General features: G+C 41.4%; 2 protein-coding genes across 5 annotated transcripts; one reads left to right on the forward strand and one right to left on the reverse strand.

The window, feature by feature from the left end:
- Positions 1-3,619: 3,619 nt before the first annotated feature.
- Positions 3,620-10,498, reverse strand: LOC138200647 (insoluble matrix shell protein 4-like). Its single transcript, XM_069153527.1, has 7 exons — positions 10,485-10,498; positions 8,489-8,584; positions 7,167-7,711; positions 7,089-7,099; positions 7,026-7,036; positions 6,402-6,973; positions 3,620-3,627 (listed from the first exon to the last, which is right to left on the reverse strand). Exons 1-7 carry the CDS (start codon positions 10,496-10,498, stop codon positions 3,620-3,622), a joined length of 1,257 nt encoding a protein of 418 aa, XP_069009628.1.
- Positions 10,499-10,933: 435 nt separating this feature from the next.
- On the forward strand, positions 10,934-22,746 carry ttc14 (tetratricopeptide repeat domain 14). Of its 4 annotated transcripts, XM_069153017.1 has the most exons (13): positions 10,934-11,531; positions 14,671-14,801; positions 15,698-15,897; positions 16,111-16,195; positions 16,980-17,109; positions 17,419-17,574; positions 18,120-18,191; positions 18,349-18,468; positions 19,174-19,296; positions 19,920-20,037; positions 20,816-20,922; positions 21,070-21,269; positions 21,362-21,530. In XM_069153017.1, the coding sequence occupies exons 1-13, from the start codon at positions 11,398-11,400 to the stop codon at positions 21,427-21,429; spliced, it is 1,644 nt and encodes a 547-aa protein (XP_069009118.1). In that variant the 5' UTR covers positions 10,934-11,397; the 3' UTR covers positions 21,430-21,530. The 4 variants fall into 4 exon arrangements, 3 of the variants coding, with proteins under 3 accessions (XP_069009118.1, XP_069009116.1, XP_069009117.1); XM_069153015.1 differs by having other exon boundaries at positions 21,070-22,746; XM_069153016.1 differs by having other exon boundaries at positions 14,674-14,801; positions 21,070-22,746.
- Positions 22,747-23,782: the final 1,036 nt, after the last annotated feature.

Consider the following 23,782-nt stretch of genomic DNA (forward strand, 5'->3'; position numbering starts at 1 on the left):
GTTGATGGTGCTGTATTTGATGGTGCTGTAGTGGATTGTGCTGTAGTTGATAGTGCTGCAGTTGATGGTGCGGCAGTTGACTGTGTTGTAGTTGAGGGTGCCGTTGTTGATTGATCTTCAGTTGATTGTGCTGTTGTTGATGATGCTTTAGTTAATGGTGCTGTAGTTGATGGTGGTGCAGTTGATTGTGCATTAGTTGATTGTGCTTCAGTTGATTGTGCTGTAGCCGATGGTGCTTCAGTTGATGGTGATGTAGTTGATTGTGCTGCATTTGACTGTGCTGTAGTTGATGGTGCCGTTGTTGATTGATCTTCAGTTGATGGTGCTGTAGTTAATTGTGCTTCAGTTGATGATGCTGTAGTTGATTGTGCTGCATTTGATGCTGCTGCAGTTGATGGTTCTGCAGTTGATTGTGTTGCAGTTGATGTTGCTGCAGTTGATTGTTCTGCAGTTGATTGTGCTGTACTTGATGTTGCTGCAGTTGTCGGTGCTTCAGTTGATGGTCGTACACTTGTTGGTCCTGCACTTGTCAGTCCTGCAGTTGATGGCGCTGCAGTGGATGGCGGTGCAGATGGTGGTTCTGCTGTTGTCGGTGCCTCAGTTGACGGTCCTGCAGTTGATGTTGCTGTCGTTGATGATATATTAAGCATCAACTAAGAGTTTATTAACAGGTAACTAAATGGTAAATAATAATTGTCTCTTGGTTTATATGACATGGTTTTTTGCATTCGTTGTTTAAAATTAAAGCTCTTTTGTGGAAAAGTAGTAGTTAATGATAACTTTTCAAAATGTAGGCAGTGGCCACTGATACTTTCAGCCTGTCAGTATTTAAGGTAATTCCCTTGTTTACAATCTCCAATGTCCTTTACAGAGGACCAATCAAGCATTAAACAGATTATTGATGGTTAACCAAAGCTAATGAATCACTTGTAGACAAATCAGTTCAATGAAGTACTTACTCATTTTACAACTGTATCTTCATCAAGTTTTAATAACCTGTCCGGTTTTCATGTACATGCTTATAATCAGTCAATATGTTTTTATTTGTGACAATAAATTAACTAATTTGCGTCTGATTTTCATGTAGAATAACTATGGAAACCCTGTGGAAATTAGTCGAATGTATTTCATCAGACAACTCAACGTTTTTTGTTTTTCTTCAAAGGAGACCTATACATACAGCATCATTTTGAAAAATGTCGTGTATAACAGAAGAAAGTACACTTTCTCAATAGTATTAAAGCTGCTCATTAAACACTCCTGTCTGTCTTCTCTTATCTAAATACCATAAAAGTACAAACATGAAAACCAGTACTGGTAATAAATATTTACTTTGTCCAGTGGATCCATGAAAAAATCCCAGCAAAAATATCCAACAAAGGAGTTTTCCTTCCATGATGAGAGATGTCACCTCTCAATACTCTCGTTCCAGATGGGTTTGTGTTTGTGATTGCAGTTTTTGCTTAGTTCAGGAAATACTCCACCCCTCTGCTATTCAGTGGGAGTGAACAGGCATCAGTGAAAGAGGATATTTTCATGTAACCTGAAAAACCAGGTGGAGATAATGACAAATAATGTCTAATCTTCGGCCACTCTACATCAGCTGATAACTGCCACTGATTTATAGAAGACATTCAAATGCTCCAAGTGGGTTTTGATTTTTGTGCAAATACAGTAAAGTTGTTTTTTAAAGAACTGTAAGGAATTTGTGGAAAAAATTAAGCAAAACAATGGATATAGATGAACTTCTATTTTGAAAATCAATATCAAGACAGGAAAGTTTGACTTAAACAGTGATTCATTAAATTGTGCCTTCATGTAAGTTCATGTTCAGAAGACATGTTATCAGTAATGCCTGACAGACAATTGATTTCCCTGATTCGGGGGGGAAATAGTCATACACTTGGTATGAGTCACTTACCATGGTTATAGTGGCTATAAATAAATACAAATTCAGATTGCCATAAAATGGTTCGTCAACAGGTTCACGTTCACCAGGCTTCTCCACAAAATACTCGTGTGGTTGCTTTTTTTCACAATTTTGCATCTCTTTGTGATTGACCTCTTCTTCCTGCATTCATGTATCTTTATAATAATTTTGCATCTCTTTGTCGTTGTTTTCGATTTATTATTTTTTTTTTATATATATATATTTTTCAGCGCAATCCATCTGACGTTTTCTGCCCCTGCTGAACAGTGACGTGAACGTGGCTCTGGGTTTTACACATTTTCAGGCAAAGGGAGACGGAGGAAACAACTGTGCAGAGGTGAAGACGTGATTATGAAACTGAGGCCCAGCTTGGATACTTTACATCCTAAAGTTGACTCTCTGGAGCTCAAAGGTTTCTACAGGATTCTAACAAAGTGACTGAGAAGAAAAACACCCTCCAATTTGGGATATAAGTGTCAGTCTGTTTAATAGTTTAAGCATTCAGACTCTAAATATTGTAATGTCTTTGTGTCCTAAGAACAATAATGTTTTTTAAGAAGAGTAGGAGGGAATGATACTTACCATGGCAACCTCATCTACAATGTTTTGGTGGTTGTAGATGACATGTGATGGATTGTGTTGACAAACTGTACAAACTAAAAGTGATTGTACCTCTTAAAATAAGTTTGTTATCTATATATTTTTTTATATATTAACATTTATTCCAGCAAACCATAGATGGCATAAAGTCATGCACCACCAACATACATTTATTTTCAAACTGCCATTTTGACCACTGACAGAGAAAAGCTCATTATTTATTGGATTTCACATTTATGATCTGATTTATTAAAGACATGATTTACACATTCACAAGCAAATTTGGGACTTGTTTTCATAATTTTTTGTATGTTGTAATAATGTTTTAAGGCAGGTCTTGACAGTTTATGTATAAATCTATGTCCTTTAAAATCAAATGCTGAATAAAGTTTCTTTTTAAAGGATTTATTAAAGAAGATCACAACAAATGGGTACTTCAAACAAGTATATATCTTTATTCATCTTTCAAAAGGCGACAATATATAATTAAATAACTGTCAATCTTTGTTATAAATCTAGTGTGAAATCTAATCCCTAAATCCCTCCTCCTGTGAAGTATGTTAATGAGGTGGACGAAATAATAGAAACACTTCAATGAAATGCAGTCCATTACATAACTACCATTCGCTATGACCTCAGTAATAACTATAAAGTGCAATGATTACCTTTCTCACTATGTCAACAAAAACTGACCAGGTGTGAGCTTTATAAAAGTTGACTTAATGGCAGAGCTGCTGTATTGGATTAGATTAGATTGCATCAGTGTTCCTTATAAAGCGCTCGATGAGTCATCATCAGAACAATAAATGAGAATTTCAGTTAAAAAATAATTAGAACAAAAGATTTCTAAATCCGTAAAACTGAGAAGAAATAGACTGTCACTTCCATCACAAATTCTTTAGCCTACATTTAATGTCAAAATTGATATGTTTCTATTTATCTGCCACTTAGGAAAGTCAATATCAGGACAGGAATGTTTGACTTAAACAGTGATTCATTAAAGTGTGCCTTCATGTAATAAAAACTTTTTGAAAGTTAACCTGCACACACAATGTCCTGGAGCAAAGTGCATTACATTCAGCTGGCTTTTCAATTAACTGGAAATACAAGCGGAAACAGCAAATTCACATCTTTAGAATAAACTCTCTCTGAGTTCAAATGAACTCCTTTTGCTTGTACATGTGAGACCATCGAATACACTCTCAAGGAGAGTGAAAGTAACTATTTTTTTGGAGTTGATTTTTAACACTTTTCAGGAGTTGAACCTGAACTCTTTGGGAGTTAAAACTCAACTCCCATGAAGAGTAAATTTTACTTTAATCTTGAGTTTGAATGTGAACTCTTTCACAGTGTTAACAGTAAACACTTAAAAGTGTGTATTGTTTGACATTCACAAAGTTAAAATTTCATCACACTATAAAGGTTTTAGGTAAAACTGACAACAAGACAACAACATATTCAACACTAATTTATATTTAACAATTATATGCAGTGTGATTATATGCAGTGTGATTGTATGCAGTGTGCAACAATTAACGATACATGAAATATTTGCGTAACAAGTAACACTAAAATTTATCAGGGTCGCTGTGATTGGTTTATATCTTAGGTTTCTACCTTGTACACGTATGGTTTTGAATTATAGCCCCATTTTATTTATCATTATGTCTTCATTGAAATATTAATAAACAGCATTTTTTAACAAAACTGAATATAATTTCTGCCCATCACTTAGATTTAATTTGGTTGCTTTATTCTCAAAAGTTACAAAGAAATAACTAAGGCATCCTGGGAAAAGCTAATACGGCAACAAAGCTGTGCAGTCAACACCGGGAGTCGTGTTGAATCGAGCTCCTCAACACTCAGTGAATGAACACCAGAATATTTCCCCACCAGAGAGTTACACTGAACAGAAGCTGGAGTCTAACTTAGAAAATAAACTCCCAAGATCAAACTCTTTGTTTAACTCCAGGATATTTCACTCCAGAAATTTGCTGTGTATAAGCATGATTGTTTCGTTCACAATGAAAAAAAGAGATTCGTGTTTCAGAAGACATTTTATCAGTAACGGCTGACAGACAATTGATTTCCCTGATTCGGGGGGAAAATAGTCATACACTTGTTATGAGTCACAGTTTTGAGTGAAACATTCTGTATAATGACAGGGAAGAGTGAACAACAAATATTCTTCATAGTTTCCTGGTTACGAGGCTTGTCAGTATGGTATCTGCTTCTCCGGTTAGAAAGTATAGTTACGAAACTTTTAACACATCAGATTTCTTGGTTTAAGATTCCTATTGTTCAGTGAAATTTTACACTTGAGCCAACTCAACAAATCACACTCCTTTTTCTTTTTGATACAGTCAATACTGCGACTGCAAATATTTGATTTAATTTGAATAAATGATGAAAGACCTAAGAGGGCCTCAAACCAAAGCCTTTGTGTGTCACTCAAAAACCTTTTTTTCTTGCACCTGGTGATCAATCCAGATACGTCTCGTGGCTTGGTTGTAGATTAAATATGATAAAACGATGCTGTCTTTATATATTGGCTTTCTGTCCATGAGAAGCTTCTATGGTCCAACTCCAACCCTTTGAATCTTTGTGACAGAGACTGTGTGGCTTATTCCATTCAGAAACTGCTCTCTGAAAATCTAAATGGAGAGAAAACACAGAAGTTTATCTTTGTCTCTTTGCATTATCATTGAAAGTTAGCTGAAAAAGTTTATTTATTCATATGTAATGTATTTAAATATTTTGTTTTTCATACCTGTTCAAGAAACCCAACGATTGTTCCATTGCTGACATCTCCAAAGGAAGTTATCCTCATCTGTAGATGTGCTAGTGACACCAAGCCTATAGTGGTTTGAAAGCATTACATTTGGAAATGAAAGGAGGGAAACAAATAAATGTGGAACTATTATTCTTTGTTTACAATAACAATAATGGAAAGTGCTTGTTTTGGAGAGTCACTTAATCTTGGTACGATTTAAAGTCAACTGACTTTTTTCAGCATGTCACACTGGGATAATACAGTACAATTATGACTTTTAATAAAAAAGAATATTCAGAATTGCGTACCTTCGGTTGTTGTGGCTGAGAGTGGGGACAGGGTAGTTGGTTGTGAAGTTGTAGTGGTTGATAATGGGGTGGTTAACACTGATGGTGGGGTTGTAGTGGATGTGAATGGGGGTGGCGTGGTTGGTGCTCCGGTTGTCGATGCTGCCGTTGTCGTTGCTGCAGTTGTCGTTGCTGCAGTTGTCGTCGTTGTGGGTGCTGCCGTTGTCGTTGCTGCCATTGTCGTTGCTTCCGTTGTCGTTGCTGCCGTTGTGGGTGCTGCCATTGTCGTCGTTGTGGGTGCTTCCGTTGTCGTTGCTGCCGTTGTCGTTGCTTCCGTTGTCGTCGTTGTGGGTGCTTCCGTTGTCGTTGCTGCCGTTGTCGTTGCTGCCGTTGTCGTCGTTGTGGGTGCTTCCGTTGTCGTTGCTGCCGTTGTCGTTGCTGCCGTTGTCGTCGTTGTGGGTGCTTCCGTTGTCGTTGCTGCCGTTGTTGTCGTTGTCGTTGCTGCAGTTGTCGTTGCTGCCGTTGTCGTTGTCGTCGTTGTGGGTGCTGCCGTTGTCGTCGTTGTGAGTGCTGCCGTTGTGGGTGCTGCCGTTGTCGTCGTTGTGGGTGCTGCCGTTGTCGTTGCTGCCGTTGTCGTTGCTTCCGTTGTCGTCGTTGTGGGTGCTTCCGTTGTCGTTGCTGCCGTTGTCGTTGCTGCCGTTGTCGTCGTTGTGGGTGCTTCCGTTGTCGTTGCTGCCGTTGTCGTTGCTGCCGTTGTCGTCGTTGTGGGTGCTTCCGTTGTCGTTGCTGCCGTTGTTGTCGTTGTCGTTGCTGCAGTTGTCGTTGCTGCCGTTGTCGTTGTCGTCGTTGTGGGTGCTGCCGTTGTCGTCGTTGTGAGTGCTGCCGTTGTGGGTGCTGCCGTTGTCGTCGTTGTGGGTGCTGCCGTTGTCGTCGTTGTGGGTGCTGCCGTTGTCGTTGCTGCCGTTGTCGTCGTTGTGGGTGCTGCCGTTGTCGTCGTTGTGAGTGCTGCCGTTGTGGGTGCTGCCGTTGTCGTCGTTGTGGGTGCTGCCGTTGTCGTCGTTGTGAGTGCTGCCGTTGTGGGTGCTGCCGTTGTCGTCGTTGTGGGTGCTGCCGTTGTCGTCGTTGTGGGTGCTGCCGTTGTCGTTGCTGCCGTTGTCGTCGTTGTGGGTGCTGCCGTTGTCGTCGTTGTGGGTGCTGCCGTTGTCGTCGTTGTGAGTGCTGCCGTTGTGGGTGCTGCCGTTGTCGTCGTTGTGGGTGCTGCCGTTGTCGTCGTTGTGAGTGCTGCCGTTGTGGGTGCTGCCGTTGTCGTCGTTGTGGGTGCTGCCGTTGTCGTCGTTGTGGGTGCTGCCGTTGTCGTTGCTGCCGTTGTCGTCGTTGTGGGTGCTGCCGTTGTCGTCGTTGTGGGTGCTGCCGTTGTCGTCGTTGTGAGTGCTGCCGTTGTGGGTGCTGCCGTTGTCGTCGTTGTGGGTGCTGCCGTTGTCGTCGTTGTGGGTGCTGCCGTTGTCGTTGCTGCCGTTGTCGTCGTTGTGGGTGCTGCCGTTGTCGTCGTTGTGGGTGCTGCCGTTGTCGTTGCTGCCGTTGTCGTCGTTGTGGGTGCTGCCGTTGTCGTCGTTGTGGGTGCTGCCGTTGTCGTTGCTGCCGTTGTCGTCGTTGTGGGTGCTGCCGTTGTCGTCGTTGTGGGTGCTGCCGTTGTCGTTGCTGCTGTTGTCGTCGTTGTGGGTGCTGCCGTTGTCGTCGTTGTGGGTGCTTCCGTTGTCGTTGCTGCCGTTGTTGTCGTTGTCGTTGCTGCAGTTGTCGTTGCTGCCGTTGTCGTTGTCGTCGTTGTGGGTGCTGCCGTTGTCGTTGCTGCCGTTGTCGTCGTTGTGGGTGCTACAGTTGTCGGTGCTGCACTTGTCGGTGGTACACTTGTCGTTGCTGCAGTTGTCGTTGTCGTTGCTGCCGTTGTCGGTGCTACACTTGACGTTCCTGCACTTGTCGGTGGTACACTTGTCGTTGCTGCAGTTGTCGTTGTCGTTGCTGCCGTTGTGGGTGCTACAGTTGTCGGTGCTGCCGTTGTCGGTGATACACTTGACGTTCCTGCACTTGTCGGTGCTACAGTTGTCGGTGGTACACTTGTCGTTGCTGCAGTTGACGGTGATGCAAGTTGAAGGTTAATAATCATAAAATACCAGTTATTTTATTCAATAATAAGCATTAAGTGACTTTTGATAACTAATTTAGTAACAACTTTTTATAATTGTCTTTTGTTAACAAAAGCTCTTTGGGGTTTTGTTTTAATAATTGTCAGACGATATTACATTTACTATGTCTGAATTTAGCGGAAAAGTAGTAGTTGATGATAACTTTTCAAAATGTAGGCAGTGGCCACTGATACTTTCTGCCTGCCAGCATTTATGGTAATAACCTTGTTTATGATTCTCCAATGTCCTTTACAGAGGACCAATCAAGCATTAAACAGACTCTTTAGGGTTAACCAAAACTTATGAATCACTTGTAGACAAACCAGTTCAATGAAGTACTTACTCATTTTACAACTGTATCTTCATCAAGTTTTAATAACCTGTCCGATTTTCATATTCATGCTTATAATCAGTCAATATTTTGTAATGTCTAATAATAAATAAACAAATTTTTGGCAAATTTTCATGTGGAATAATTTTAGAATTGAGTTTGAAGTTACTCTAATTTATTTGATCAGACAATTAAACGTTTTTTTTTTTTCTTCAAAGGAGACCTATACATACAGCATCATTTTGAAAAGGGTCAAATGTATAACAGAATAAAGTCCACTTCCTCATTAGTATTAAATCTGCTCATTAAATACTCCTGTCGGTCTCCTCTTATCAAAATACCAAAAAAGTACAAACATGAAAACCATCACTTGTAATAAATATTTACTTTGTCCAGTGGATCCATGAAGAAATCCCAGCAAAAATATCCAACAAATGAGTTTTCCTTCCATGATGAGAGATGTCACCTCTCAATACACTCGATCTAGATAGGTTTGTGTTTGTGGTTGCACTTTTTATTTAGTTTGGGAAATACTCCACCCCTCGGCTATTCAGTGGGAGTGATAGAAAGAAAGAGCCTACCTTCATATAACCTGAAAAACCAGGTAGAGATAATAACAGATAATGTGTAATCCTTGGCCACTCTGCATCAGCTCATAACTACCACTGATTTATAGAAGACACGCAAATGCGCCAAGTGGGTTTTGAGTTTTGAGCAAATACAGTAACGTTTTTTATTTCATAATTACAGGTGACTGTTGTTGTTTTTTTAAGAAATGTAAGGAATTTGTGGAACTTTCTCAGGGTATAGGTGTCGATTGGATGCATGCTATGTAGAAACAACAATTTTGAACTTAAATCAATCATGTAGATCAATCCCTGCTGCATTTACTTGGAAAATGTATTTGCTGGAGTGGCCCTGTTTGGGGTAAATCTGAAAGCCTCAAGCTGGAATTCCAATCCTAAAACCTGAATTTTTTTTCAGCACAACTGGTTCAAATGGGGGTTTGCTAGCAAGCTCAACAACGCAGAAAAATATTGTTATCCGACTTAAAAACATTAAACTGGATTGCTTTGTCTGTTCCTGAAATATTGAAATATTTTGTAGGTTTGCAAATAAATAACTTAGATTTGTTTTTCGAAAGACACAAGACAGGGATCTCTAAATTACAGCTAACGACTGCGGTTTGTCTGACTCATACAATAACATGACCGCGGTGTAAAAACTGAGGATGGACAGAGACTTGTTGAGACAGTCTGACACATCACGGAGAAGCACTTTTCAACAAGCTGAAATGTGAACAAAGGGAGAACCCAAACTTCCGAGGCGTGATGTCGGACCAGTGCAAGGCCACGTATGAAAGGCATGTCAACAGGTTCACGTTCACCAGGCTTCTCAGGCGTGGTTACATTTTTCAAAATTTTGCATCTCTGTGCGGTTGTTTTCGATCTGGTTTTTTTTGTATATATTTTTCAGCCCAATCCATCTGACCTCTTCTGCCCCTGCTGAACAGTGACGTGAACGTGGCTCTGGGTTTTTACACATTTTCAGGCAGAGGGAGACGGAGGAAACAACTGTGCAGAGGTGAAGACGTGGTTATGAAACTGAGGTCCACCTTGAATACTTTCCATCCTAAAGTTGACTCTCTGGAGCTCAAAGGTTTCTGCAGGATTTTAACAAACTGACTGAGAATCTTTTCTTTTATAATTACAGCTAACTGTTTTGTTTTTTGAAAGAAACGTAAGGAATTTGTGGAAAAAAATGAAGCAAAACAATGGATATATATGAACTTTCTCAGGGTGTAGGTGTTGATGGGATGCATGCTGTGTAGAAACAGTTCGTTATTTCATTGCATTTTGAATTTAAATCAGTAACGTAGATCAATCTCTGCTGTATTTGCTGCTGTATCAAATATATTTACAAGAGTGGCCCCGTTTGAGGTAAAACTGAAAGCCTCAAGCTAGAAGTCAAATCCTGAAACCTGAATTTTTGCAGCACACATATGTTAAACAGGGAAAGTACAGCTACATCAACATTATGAGTTTTCTCCAATGAAAAAACAAAACATTGCATGTAAATAGCTAAACCTGCTGGAAACCTTCATTGAAACTGTCAAACAGATTTTGTGTTTACGTGGTGCATTTCCTCTTCTCCTCTGCCCCCTCTGATTTTTGTCAGTTCAAACTCAGGTGTTTACTATTATTACTTTATTTTTACTATTATCGTATAAATTACAGCAATACTATGGGGATTCTAATCTCAACTCTCGGCAGATTAGTTATAAAAGACTGTCCCGTGTCTACCTCCCTTCCAAAGCGGAGATATATTTATGAACTGTGTAAATAGTGCACAACACTCCTTACATTTTATACAGAAATCTTACTGCGCCTCAATCATGTTGCACTCAGTTTATTTACCTGTGCTGGAGCCCTTTTCTGAATGATTTATATAAAACAATACAAATTGTTTTTGCTGATGGTGTGTGTTGTCTCTGTGTTTCTAATTTTGCTGATAGTCACTGAGATCCAACATCAACTTCTTGTGAATAGTTGGCTTGCAAAAGCTGTATGTAGAACTATTACTGTTTTATCTTTTAGTTTTTGTGAAAAACTTTATACTTTTGCCTCTTAATCCCTAAGAATTTATTAGGTTCATAAATAATAACCTTTGATGAGGGGTTTTGAGTTGATTATTTTAAAGGCTCATTAATAAAACAAAGGCAGCAAACTAACTGATTATTTAAAATAGATCATATTTAATAATTGATTTATCGTGGCCACTATGGTTCCTACATGGAACTTGTTTCTCCCGACATTTTCCGTGTAACACACTGTTGCGCATGCTCACACGTCTATGGTTCCTGCTTGTGCTCGGAAATTTGAACAGTTGAGTTTAATCTGATGCAGCTAAACTCGATTCAATTCAAACCACAATTGTGGTTTTTTTTGTTTTGTTTTCTTCTCCTTCAGGGAAACGGGGATCTTTTAAAGTGAAAATTGTGAGTTTTTGAGAAGATAAACAGCAGAAACCTCACGTGCCGAAGCGTTAGCATTTGTGTTTGCTAGCGAGCTAAACAACGTTGTTATCTTAAAAACAACAAACTAAATCGCGTTTTCTGTTCCCGAAACATTAAAATATTCCGTGTGTTTAAAAAAAAAAAAATAAGCTAACTTTTGTTCCCCCCCCCCCCCCTCCCAAAAAAAAAAAAATGACGACTCTTAAGACAGGACTCTGAATATTTTTAACTCGTACAATAATGTAACCGTGGTGTAAACAACAACAACAACAACCCGAGGATGGACAGAGACTTGTTGAGACAGTGTCTGACGTATCACGGAGAAACGCTGTTCAACAAGCTGAAATGTGAACAAACGGAGAACCCGGACTTCCGAGCCGTGGTGTCGGACCTGTGCAAGGCCACGTATGAGAGGTAAGTCCATGTGTTTGAAACAACCAGGCCAAGTCGAAGTGATTCACCTGAAACCATTCAAAAATAATAATAAAAAAAAGGACAGTTAAATACAATTAAGTGATTAAAACACTTGTGCAAACAACAACAAAGTTATAGTGCAGTTTAAGACCTCAAATCTGGTTCAGTGAAAGGCAGCAAACAGGAAAAAAAAAAAAAAGAAGTCTTCAGTCTTTGATTTAAAGGAGCTGAAAGTTGCAGCAGGACCTGCAGCTTTTCACAAATGTACTTTGGCCTTGAAAGCATCCGGTGTTTTGTAGACCGACAGCATTAAAGTCGATTCTCGGTTCGAGAGGACGCCGGTGGAAAGACCTCAGAACTGGAGGGATGTGATCCAGCTCCTTCGTCTGACTTGACTTTTTACTTTTTAAACGCACCGTTACAGCGTTTGAGTCTGCTGACGATAAATAAACCCACAGTCGTAGTTTTTCCAGTCCTCTAATCCTCGATATATTCTTCACGTGATAGTCGGCTGATTTTTTTTTTTTGTAATTGTCTTAGTGTGGCTGTTCAGATTGAAGTCTCCTTAGTTTGTGGTTTTTAACATCAGCGATTGAAGCTGAGCGCCGACTTTCGATCGTTCTTCCTCAGTTGATTTGTTCAATGCGTTTACCTTAACCCTTGTATGGGATTATAATCCCCTGGCGGTATAGTTGTGTAAATGTGTGTGTCGTCTGCAGGTTCACCAGAGACTCACCAGGCTTCTCCACAAAATACTCGTGTGTGGTGACTCTTTTCGTATTTGTTTGACCTGAAGGTTTGACCGGTGATGGGAAGGCTACTTCAGAAATTTAATAGGTTACCAAAAAAGCTTGATACCCTGTTAAAAATGTAATGCAAATTATTTGAATTACTTTATAGATACAGTTGAAACCAGAAGTTTACATACACTGTGCAAAAAGACACATAACACTTTTTTTCTCACTGTCTGAAGTTAAATCAGACTAAACATCTCCTGTTTCAGGTCCGTTAGGATTACCAAAATTATTTAACTTTTGCTAAATGTCACAATAATGAGAAAGAGAATTTTATATTACTTTCTTTGAGGTCAAAAGTTTACATACACCAAAAGTACTATGTCTTTAAACAACGTGGGCAAGCCCAGATGATGATGTCATGGCTTTTGAAGCTCCTGATAGGTTAACTGACAACATGTGAGTTAATTGAAGGCACACCTGGGGATGTATTTTAAGGCCACACCTCAAACACTCTGCTTCCTTGTTTGAAATCATGGGAAAGTCAAAAGAAATCAGCCAAGAAATCAGGGAGAGAATCGTGGAGCTCCACAAGTCTGGTTCATCCTTGGGTGCAATTTCCAGATGCTTGAAGGTGCCACGTTCATCTGTGCAAACAATTATACGCAAGTATAAACATGGGAATGTCCAGCCATCACACCGCTCAGGAAGGAGACGGGCTCTGTGTCCCAGAGATTAACGTGTTTTAGTCCGACATGTGCAAATCAACCCCAGAACAAAAGCTAAAGACCTTGTGAAGATGATGGCTGAAGCTGGTAAGAAAGTGTCATTATCCACAGTAAAACGAGTCCTGCACCGACATGGGCTGAAAGGCTACTCAGCAAGAAGGAAGCCATTACTCCTAAAGAAACATAAAAAAAAGCCAGATTACAGTTTGTAAAAAGACACCAAGACAAAGACCTTAACTTCTGGAGACATGTCCTGTGGTCTGATGAAACTAAAGTGGAGCTGTTTGGCCATAATGACCACCGTTACATTTGGAGGAAAAAGGGGGAAGCTTGTAGACCTGAAAACACCATCCCAACTGTGAAGCATGGAGGTGGCAGCATCATGTTGTGGGGCTGTTTTGCTGCAGCAGGAACTGGAGCGCTTCATAAAATAGACGACATCATGAAGAAAGAACATTACCTGGAAATATTAAGGCAACATCTCAGGACATCAGCCAGGGAGCTAAAACTTGGGCGCAAATGGGTCTTCCAAATGGACAATGACCCGAAGCATACTGCCAAAATAGTTAAAAAGTGGCTTGAGGACAACAAAGTCAATGTCTTGGAGTGGCCGTCACAAAGCCCTGACCTGAATCCCATCGAAAATGTGTGGGCAGATCTGAAAAGGCGTGTGCGAGCGAGGCGGCCAACAAACCTGACTCAGTTCCACCAGTTCTGTCGGGAGGAATGGGCCAGAATTCCTGCAGAGTACTGTAAGAAGCTTGTGGAAGGACACCCAAAACGTTTGACCCAAGTCATGCAGTTCAAAGGCAATGCTACTAAATACTAAGGAACTGTATGTAAACTTTTGACCTTGAAGAAAGTAATGAAAAATTCTCTAAAATATTCTCTTTCTCATTATTGTGACATTTAGCAAAAGTTAAATAATGTTGGTAATCCTAACGGACCTGAAACAGGAGAGGTTTAGTCTGATTTAACTTCAGACAGTGAGAAAAAAAGTGTTATGTGTCTTTTTGCACAGTGTATGTAAACTTCTGGTTTCAACTGTATAAGTAATGTAACTACCGTTTTAAACTGGGCATTAAAGCAGAACATGTAAACTAATTCAAAGTTCTTCAATGTAACTTGAATCAAGTTTGAATGTTTTGATTTTAAAAGCACAACCCGCCAGAACAAACAAAAAAAACAGCTGACTGCAGCGAAGGAAAAATGATCCCATAACTTCAAACCAAGTCTACGTTCAGGTCGATGATTTTAAATGCTTTTTAAATATCTCTTTGTTTTATTCAACGATGACGGCTGTGTCGTAGTTGCTTAAAGTAATGCAGATTGATTTTAATTTATTTGGTAAGACGAGAGGTGTGAATTCAAACAATCAAAACAACACCATTTTTACGGCAGTGGGAATCATCCCTCCTTTTTCACGGGTTGTTTCAGCTGTGTGGCTGCAGAACAAAGATGTCGGCCTGTCACGCAGTTGATTTAATCTCTGATGAAGATCCATGAAAAAAAAAGTTGAGTAATAATCTCAGTGCTATCACGAGTGCAGCATTTCAACCGTTTCCATTTAATTTCCCTTTGCGTCCGTCTCACGGAAATCCTTCGTGCAACACTTTGTTTGCCCAGATTTTTATCCAGTAAAGAATGTTTGTGTGTTTTTTTTTTTTTCCCGTGTAGCAGCGGTGAAGAGCAGAACAACCCGCTGGTGGAGCAGTTCATCGCCAGGAAGGCCGACATCCTCTTCTGTCCAGCATGGAAGACCGCCACGCCTCAAGAAGAGGAGCACGAGGAGGAAGAGGATGCTGCAGGTGTGTGTTGGTTCGACCACATTAAGCCATCTTCGTACGCAGTGAAACATCTGATCTACAGGAAAGCTGCTAAATTACTCCTTCTTAGCCTCTTTTAACCTCTTTAAAAACTTTACTGGAAAAGGATGCAGAGCTCTCAGAACTCCACCAGAACTCGGTCTGAGCTGACATTTATTTTTTTACGATCAATATTAATCGGAGTATTTTGCAAAGTAATCGTTTTTTTTTTTTTTTTTTTTTTTCTTAATGTGAGAACAGAATGAAACATACCTGAATGACATTTTCAAACATCCTGTTTAGTCACCCGAAGATACACAGAAAAAGACGAAAGCAGCAAAGTTTATTGTTTTTCTTAAAAAAAAAAAAAAAAAAAAAAAAAGATTACTGAATAATAATGATCAAATAATTGATATTAATTAACTGATCATCGATTAATTGATGTAATTGATGAAGTTCTGTGTTCTGTTTCTGTGTCAGATGAAACAATGAGGGTGATTGTGGATCACAACCCTTAACCACCATAACACCTTATTGATCCCCGTGGGGGAAATTCAGTCATCAAGCAGTGGATCAGAGTAATCTTTAACTATGACTTTAATAATGAACATATAATGGATTTTTCACACTTCGGGCAGTTTCGCCCCAAAACATTCAGATCTTTTGGAAGAGATATGTTATTGCAGAACTGTTGTATTGGAGGACATTGTATTGTGCAGGAAGACCTAGTAAATTGGCCACTGAGTGCATATACATAGGTCACTTCTACAAAAATAAAACAACCTTATAGATAATATGACACAAAATAAATCTAAAATGGATGTGCGGTATATGTGTAAGAATAAAATATGAAGAAGAAGTCTTGTCTGATGCAGCTTTCTCTGCCTGTGCTCTTCCAGAGCCCTGTGCCATCATGCCGCCGGCGGAGTTGTTCATGGAGGTGTCGTACGAGGAGAGAAGATCCATGATGTACCGGGACTTGGAGAGAGGAGACATTGTGCTGGGGAGGATCAACAACATCCGAGAGTACGGCTTCTTTCTCACGCTGCTCTGCACGTCGGGAGGTCTGAAGAGGGACATCGAGGACCTGGAGTTGTCGGTGGGTCGACGAGTCAAATCAGTCAAATGCAAATAATCTCTGGAGGAAGTTCACCAATCAACCGATACCTTTAAACTGCTGCATGAAACATACAAATACACATCCATGACTTTGTTTCACTCTCAATGAATAAGAAGCAGTTGAAAAATCATTGCTGACTTTGCACTGTTGTTGTGCAGGAATGTATTTAAATCCATTTCTGTCTGCCTTCAGGCTCTGTGTCACATCAGAGAAATTCCCTCCTCTGGCAGCCACGATGATCCCCTGTCCTACTACCAGATCGGGGATTTAATCAGAGGTGAGTGTCTTAAACAACTAGCAGCTTAATCTCTACACAAAAAAGATAAAGTTGACTTGTAATCATTGTTGTGATGATTTAATGCGGGTTTTTTTTGGGTGTCACACCTTTTTTTTCACCAGTACGATTTTGGTGGAACCTAATAATGGGCTTATTAGGCACTTCACACAGTTTATTAATTTTACCAATAGCACCTTGCTGGATGATGCTGCATTGCAGGAAACTTTAAGCCAAATGTGAAGAAAAGTGTTGGCTGTGTTTCTTTCACTCAGTGCTGTTGTATGTCTGAACACTTCCTTAATCCTGAGAGTCGGGGCTTTAATTACTATTTTTGTTTTAATCCCACTTGATTTTGTGGCACAATTTTGTCGTTTATGTTGATATTTATCATCACAACAGAGGTTTAACTGCCTTGGAAGTTCCACTGTAAGATGCCCTTATGGTTTGTCGAGAATCGTTTTACCTGTGAAACACTGGACTCAAACCAACATTCCAAAACTTAGACTTATTCAGTTTACTACAAGATAAAGTAGAGAAGAGGAATGAGGAACCAGGAACTTCTGTTTAAGAAATGAATTGTATGTTTAATCTACTATCAAGACACTTGTTTTAAATCAGCTAAGTCACTGATCAATGTGGATAATTTTCAGAAAGTCTGTTAACTAAAGTGCCATCAGGTTGTTGAGACCAACATGACTCACTCCTCTGTCAGGCCTCATATCTCACAGAAAAACAAGTAAAATCTTCTCCTAAGCTGTGTTTTATTTTATTTTTTTCTTTGTAGCTGGACTGAAAGACATCGACCGCTACCAGGAGAAAATCACCGTGTCCCTCCATCAGACCTCTGTGTCTGCCAGCATGGCGCACATCAAACTGGGCGTGATTACCCGGGAGGAGCTGCCCGTACACTACAGGTGACAACACGACAAGGAAGGAGCATCCAGCTACGTTTACTGACCGCTGAAGGAAAAGATCACTATCAAATTTGTTTGTTTCAGCCTGACTGAGACTGGACATTCACCGACCCCGCTGTCGATAACGAGTCAAGCTGATGGTCTTTTTTTTTTTTTTGGTGGCAAATGGCCTCATTGATGTATTAATTCAGCTCAGAAAATAAACCCCTCGAATGCAGCAAATTGTGGCAAGAATTGCTGTAACTGAAGTCATTATGATGAAGTGTTTAGATCCACTTAAGTTTTCACTTCTGCCCACCTCTCGTTTAGTCGTAGCGTCCGTGCAGCGAGCGACTCCAGCCAGACGTACGAGCGCATACTGATGAGTTGCCACGGTTACCACAACCCCTCCGTGGTGGACTACCTGCTGGAGAAGGTGGGCGTCAGCGACACCCACCCACCGTCGATGATGCGAGGACTGCAGAGGTAAACGCGTCGCAGCTGGAATATTTTGTCAGAGTTTCATATTATTTCAGTGAGTCCGGTTGCCTTTAGATAACCGAGATTAACCATGACCTGGAAGTTTGACTGTGTTGTTAGCGACAATGTTTGGTTTCTCTAATGCGGTTGAAAATAAAAACCCAGGGAAAAAAAGCTCTTTTTAAGATGACGACAACTCGGGTAGCTTATAGAGCTTCTTAAGAGCTCCTTCAGCTTCATTTATTTAAAGATACTTTAACTAGTGTCAAGGCATGTAGCACAATGTGCCTACAGCTGGAAGTGGAGAGCCTGGCAAGCAAAAAAAAATAAAAATAAAATGACATGAATGACTCCATTATTCATCTTTGAGTCACTGTTTATTAAACTTCTACTTTGTATGCAGTATTAAGTACTTGTGAATGTATCTTGACATGAGTTCACTCTTCAAACTGAATCCTGCTAAAAGGGACCGTACAAGTTTTTGCTTTCGATCTGGCAAATAATAGAAGCCTTTCGAAAGAGTTCTTTCATGTGCTTCTTTGTCTCCACAGTAAACTTTTCCAAGAGGAGGATTTTGCTTCTGCCATCAGGAAGAAGCAGTCTGCATCCTGGGCCTTAAAGTGGTAATTTTAAACTATTCAACTTTGACCACAGGAAATGGATTCTTCTTGTCGGTGTCTAATTGTGTCACTTTTATGAGCTGTCTTAACTTTCCTCCTGCGGTTCCCGCTGACTCGACACGAAATGTAAACCGGACCCCTGTTTTGCGTGTGCTTCCAGCGTGCGTGCGGGTGTGGACCACTTCAAACACGGTCGTCACGTGGAAGCCATGAACGAATACAACAAAGCCTTGGAAATCGACAAAAATAACGTGGAAGCGCTGGTGGCACGTGGAGCTCTGTGAGTTGACTTTCAGGTTACCTTTGATGTCATAAGAGCTCTGCAACTTTGGTTTGGTGCTATAATTTAGAATTTGTGAATTGTGCACCAAGTACTTGGGAGTTGTAAAAGCTGTCTAGATGGTGCGCTTTTATTTTGGTGGATGTTAAAAATGTTTCAGTCCTCTTTAGAGGGTTGAATACGGTTCATTGGCTTCATGTAAATTTGAACATAAGTAGAAACTGTCAAAGAAAACAATCATTTCATTTGTCAGAACATGGTATGAGGAACAGTATTTTGGACACCACAGCTGTTCTTGTTATAATTTCATTGTCTGTGTTGCAATATTCTTTGGCTGTTTCTGCTCCTTATGACGGCAAACCTGTTTTGTATTTGAAACATGTTGAAGCTCTGTTACGATAACAGAAAAGGGACTCAAACAACACTGAAACTTGCAGCAATGTGTTGCAAACATGTTAAGATTTTCTTGTATATATTTACATAATTGTGTGTTTCGCACATTTAAGCAAGAACGTTATCAGCCCATCTGTACGCAGTCATTACTTATGTCTTAAAAATCCAGTTGGTCGTAACCAGAGAAACACGTTTCAGCAGTTTGAGAGAAATCCTAAAAATGAAATGAAATCTTCTCAGAACAAACCTGAGAATGAGTTGTTGTTGTTGTTTTTTGCTCTGACTTTGTGTTCGTTCATTGTTTGCTCTCAGGTATGCGAACAAAGGCAGCATCATGAAGGCGATAACCGACTTCGAACTGGCTCTGGAGAGCTGTCCCGACCACCGCAACGCCAAGAAGTACCTCTGCCAGACACTCGTGGAGAGAGGAAAACAGTGAGCGCTTTTAAACCTCCTTTTTTGTTTCATGTGAGCGATCTGCAGCGCTGCTTTAACTGAAACAGAGTTGTTGTTGTTTTTTTTTTTTTTACTCAAATTCTACGTCCCGTTCTATTTAATGACAAATCTCACTCTTTGACCGTACAACAAACCTGCTTCGTAAATATAGAAATATCGGTGATGTTGGACCGGAAAGTCACGCAGATACGCAGGAAAATCATTTCCGGCAATAATTTTCTTGAGCTCGTCAGGCTGTGCAACCAGCTCCACCAGTTTTGTTTTGCTTCCCGTTAAGTTCATTGTCAAAGATTCCAAACAATCTTTGTGAGGAGGAATGTTATTTTTCGTTTCCTGAAACAAAAACCCGGCAAACGCGAGTTCATCGCAGCTTTGTTAGTCTCGTCTCAGAAGACGTGTCTTTATGAATGTGGATCTTACGTGGACACGTATGTGATGTATGTATTTATCTGTGTATCCCAAAGTCCTCATTATACTGCGGCTTGTCTGGTTTGCTCCAGTAGTAAAAAGGAGGTCACCTGACTGTTGGGAGTAGACGCATTGTAATTGATTTATTTTTATCGAGTCAAATTGTTTACATCGGTTGTTTTGTGTGTCTTAAGACTTGAAGAACAGGAGAAACTGGTAACAGCGGAGGGACTGTACAGAAAAGCTCTGTCCCTGGATGACGCCAACCCGGAGGCGCAGGAGGCTCTGCACAAGATCACGGACACGATACAGGTGCGTGGCCACAACACACACACACACACACACACACACACACACACACACACACACACACACACACACACACACACACAATGCACTGTGTCTATTTAAGGCTTAAAGCCACATCAAAGCTACGTATGTCATTTGTAAAAACAGCATCTGACTCCATTTCCCCCCCTCCCCCCTTTTTGTTTTGGTTGGTTTAAGTTGTCATGTATGAAGAACAGATGCTTCTCCTTCTTCTGTGAATATGAATTTTGTTTGTAATACTGATGAAGCGTTTTGATGTGTGTGTGTCTGCGACCCTGGGACTGTGCCCTTTGACCCCTCCGACTGCCATGGCCTTGTCACCTGCCTCGTGGGGGCGAAACAAAAAACAAAAAAAAACTGCACAACGACTCCTCCTCCTCTGGACGCCGGTGTGTGTGTGTGTGTGTCGTGGCCGTGGTCCAAATACGGTAACGTTGAAACCTTCTCTGTCTCATTGGGGAAAAAATAAATAAAAAATGCTGTTTGAATTCTCATCCATCTGCTCTTGGATCATATGATTGTAAAAAAAAAAAAAAAAAAACGCTCTGTGGTCGTGATGCTCTCATCTCCTCCCTCAAACTTCTAACTCCTTCTTTTCCTCCCCATACTTTCTTTTACGCTGGTCCAAACCACTGTTTTGGCGTCCCTGGTGTATGTTTTGGGTCATTGGTGTTTGGTTTTGAATATGTTTTTTTGTGGGCCTTTGCCTGCCTTCCTGCCGTCGTCATGCGTTTCCTCGCTTTGCCCGGCGACCGTAAAGAAATCCATTCGCATGCGAGAAGAAGCGCTGGCCAAGGAGCAGGTCAAACCTAAGAGCGGCCCGACCAGCGCCGAGAAATTACGTAAGATCATAAAAGAGGAGAAGAGGTAAGCTGGCTGATGTTTTAAAGGTGTGGCAGGTAAACCTGCTGCCGGTAAACACGCGATCATCTCATAATTAAAACAAATAAATCATGCGATTAAAAAGAAAAAGATCATCGATTTTTTTTATTTTTTTTTTATTTTATTTTTTAGGATGAAGAAAAAACGGAAGAGATCAGCCTCTTCTTCTTCCTCATCCTCCGCTTCCTCCAGGAACTCCTCCTCTTCCTCTTCGTTGTCTTCCTCCTCCCGCAGGAGGTCCAAGAAGAAGAAAAAGAAGCAGAGGAGGTCGGAGCGCGCGAGTAAACGCCATCGCAGGATCTCGTCGAGGGACAGCCGGAGGAGCGACGAGGGTAAGAGCGAGAGAGACAGGAAGGAGAAAGAGGAGGACGAGGTGGAGTGGTATCCCGCACCTCCCAACACCTCCGCCACTTTTCTCAACCAGAAGGGAGGCCCGGGGTTCGGGGCGATGGAGGAGCTGGAGGTGGTAGAGGGGAAGGACGCAGAAGATAAAAGGATCTGTCAGCTGTACTCTCTGTCAGCGGCTTCAGAGGAGGAAGAGTCCGACGACTCGCGTAGAGAAAGGAGGAGGAGAGGAAGGAACAGCCTGAGCAGAAGCCCGGAGAGGAGGAGCAGGAGTAGAGAGAGCAGGGACAGACGAGACAGCGAGTCAAAGAGGAGAAGCAGCTTCGATGATAATCGGAGGCGGAAACTCTCCTGCTCGTCGGCGGAGATCGAGTTTTCCCGCAAGTCTAGTTTCCGATCAGAATGTTCAGGACACTCCGGCTGTGCCTCCAAACACTCGGAGAACAGGACGGCACACGACTCCTCGACGAGGAACTCCCTCGACGGCGGTAGGTATGAGAACAGAGGGAGGCAGGAAGTCCGTGAGGCAGAAGAGGTAAAGAGAGGGAAGGAAATGAGAAAAGGGAGAGCGGAGGAAGAGAGCAGCAGCTCGGACCGCGGACACGGGGAAACCTCGGAGAGCGCCGGGAATCATAACGAACACGGCGGCACGAGGCCTAAAAAAGACCTCCCGACTAACCTGCTGGATATTTTTAACCAGATTGCCCAGTTTGAGAAAGAAAAAGGAACGAAGGCGAAAAAATAACTCCAGAACAAAAGCTCATATTATCCAGATATAAAAAAAAAAAATTAAAAAAAAAGATCAAATGGATGTTTGCTCCATGAAATCCTTCTCTGCACCTAATAGATGGCCAAATGTGTCGCTGAATCAATGTCCTCAGCTGCTGTAAGTTACTGCAAGTGTTGGAGAAAATGAATTCTTTTGCTTTGAGATGTCTTATTCTTTAGGGTAGATTTAAGGCCTGCTAGCAGCTGCTGTGATTTTTGGATAATGGCTCCTCAAAATGGAATAAAATGTGATTTCAAACTTTTCAAATTGTTATTTGAGCTGGTGGAGTAAAACATTTTTCAGTAATTGAATCTTCTTACAGAATACATTTACAAATTTTCCAATTGAATTGAATATTATTATGTACAATCTCTCTGATTTACAGGGTAATAAGTGAACATTTTGACGAGTTATTATTGCATCATTTGGCTCCACAGGCTTTAAAATATCTTGAATTGTGATGTTGAGACTTTTTATCGTGAAAGACGATAACTGCCTTATGTTTGCTGCCGTGTGCCATGTCGTGCGTGCTCTCTGTGATTTGTTGAAACCTCACCCCAAACGACCTTGACTGTCAGTGCTACGGCACTCTTCAGGGCTCTACGTCGTCCAGATGCTCCAGCTGTTTTCCAACACACTTTGTCCCGTAGAGAGACAAACTCGGTTAAATCAATAAAGCCTTTCAAATGTCAAAACCCCGGTGAAGTCCTCGTGCTTTTCCAGTTGTCGTGCCACACGTGTTTCAGATTTCATTCGAATTTTTACTCCCCTTTATGTTTCTTATATCAAAAACTAAATTCTAATGACGTATTACTGTCGCTGGTGGTGAATACGGGAGGCTGTAGATGGAAAAACTACTTCAAGCAGAGCAGCACCGACTTGTAACCAAACTCCAAAGTGTGTTTTTGGGGCTGTGTGAATTACTCTCGAGAGGGTTTCCACAAACTTAATTCGTTTTTATCCAAATAAAGACCAAAGCCAACCTGGAGAGACCACGAGTTAACGAGTGTCGGGAGGACAGCCTACGCATCCAAGGTCAAAATGATTGTACCGTACATAAAAGTCAACATTTTTAACGTGACGGTATCAAAGCGCTTTTTCCCCCAAAAAAAACTCGGTTAAAACCGGGCGGTGGAAATATTCAGCTGTGGGGGTTGTTTCAAGTGAGTTGCACAGGATCCTACCAGAGAGAGAAATAGCGCTGCAGTTTGCCAAGTCATGCTGTTTCTTCTGGCTCGGTAATATGTGTGGAAGTGGATTCATTTTCCAGCAGGGTATTGATCCGCAACACGCGTGGAAGCTGCTGCGTACCGGCCCGTTTGAAGTCCGAGGAGGGGAGGGGGGGAAGGAGGGAGGTGAGGGGGGGGAATTGGGAAGGGAGGAAACATACTGCAACATCACAAGACACCGATTTGGGATATTCGTTCAACCAAACGAATTCAAAAGATCGTGTGCGTAAGAGGACGTGAGCACAAATTAGAAATCAAAAATGTTGAGAATAAACTGGATTCAGCTGACTTCCATCAACGTGCCTTCGCATCATTGTTGTCAAACCAGCCCAGCGTCGGGGCAAATACCCCCCCCCCCCCCCGTCGGTCCGCCGCGCAGGACACCACGTCGGCGTCACGCTTTGCCTCACCGCAGCGTGAAAAGGACACGCGTGTTCCGTCGGGGTCGAAAAAGGTGGACGCGGGAGGTTTGGTGGTGCATCATTCGACGCGTTTCAACGCG

This window comes from Embiotoca jacksoni, unplaced genomic scaffold (assembly GCF_022577435.1).
Source record: "Embiotoca jacksoni isolate LCO1_2020_lvr unplaced genomic scaffold, fEmbJac1.0.p SCAF_19, whole genome shotgun sequence".
NCBI lineage: Eukaryota > Metazoa > Chordata > Actinopteri > Embiotocidae > Embiotoca > Embiotoca jacksoni.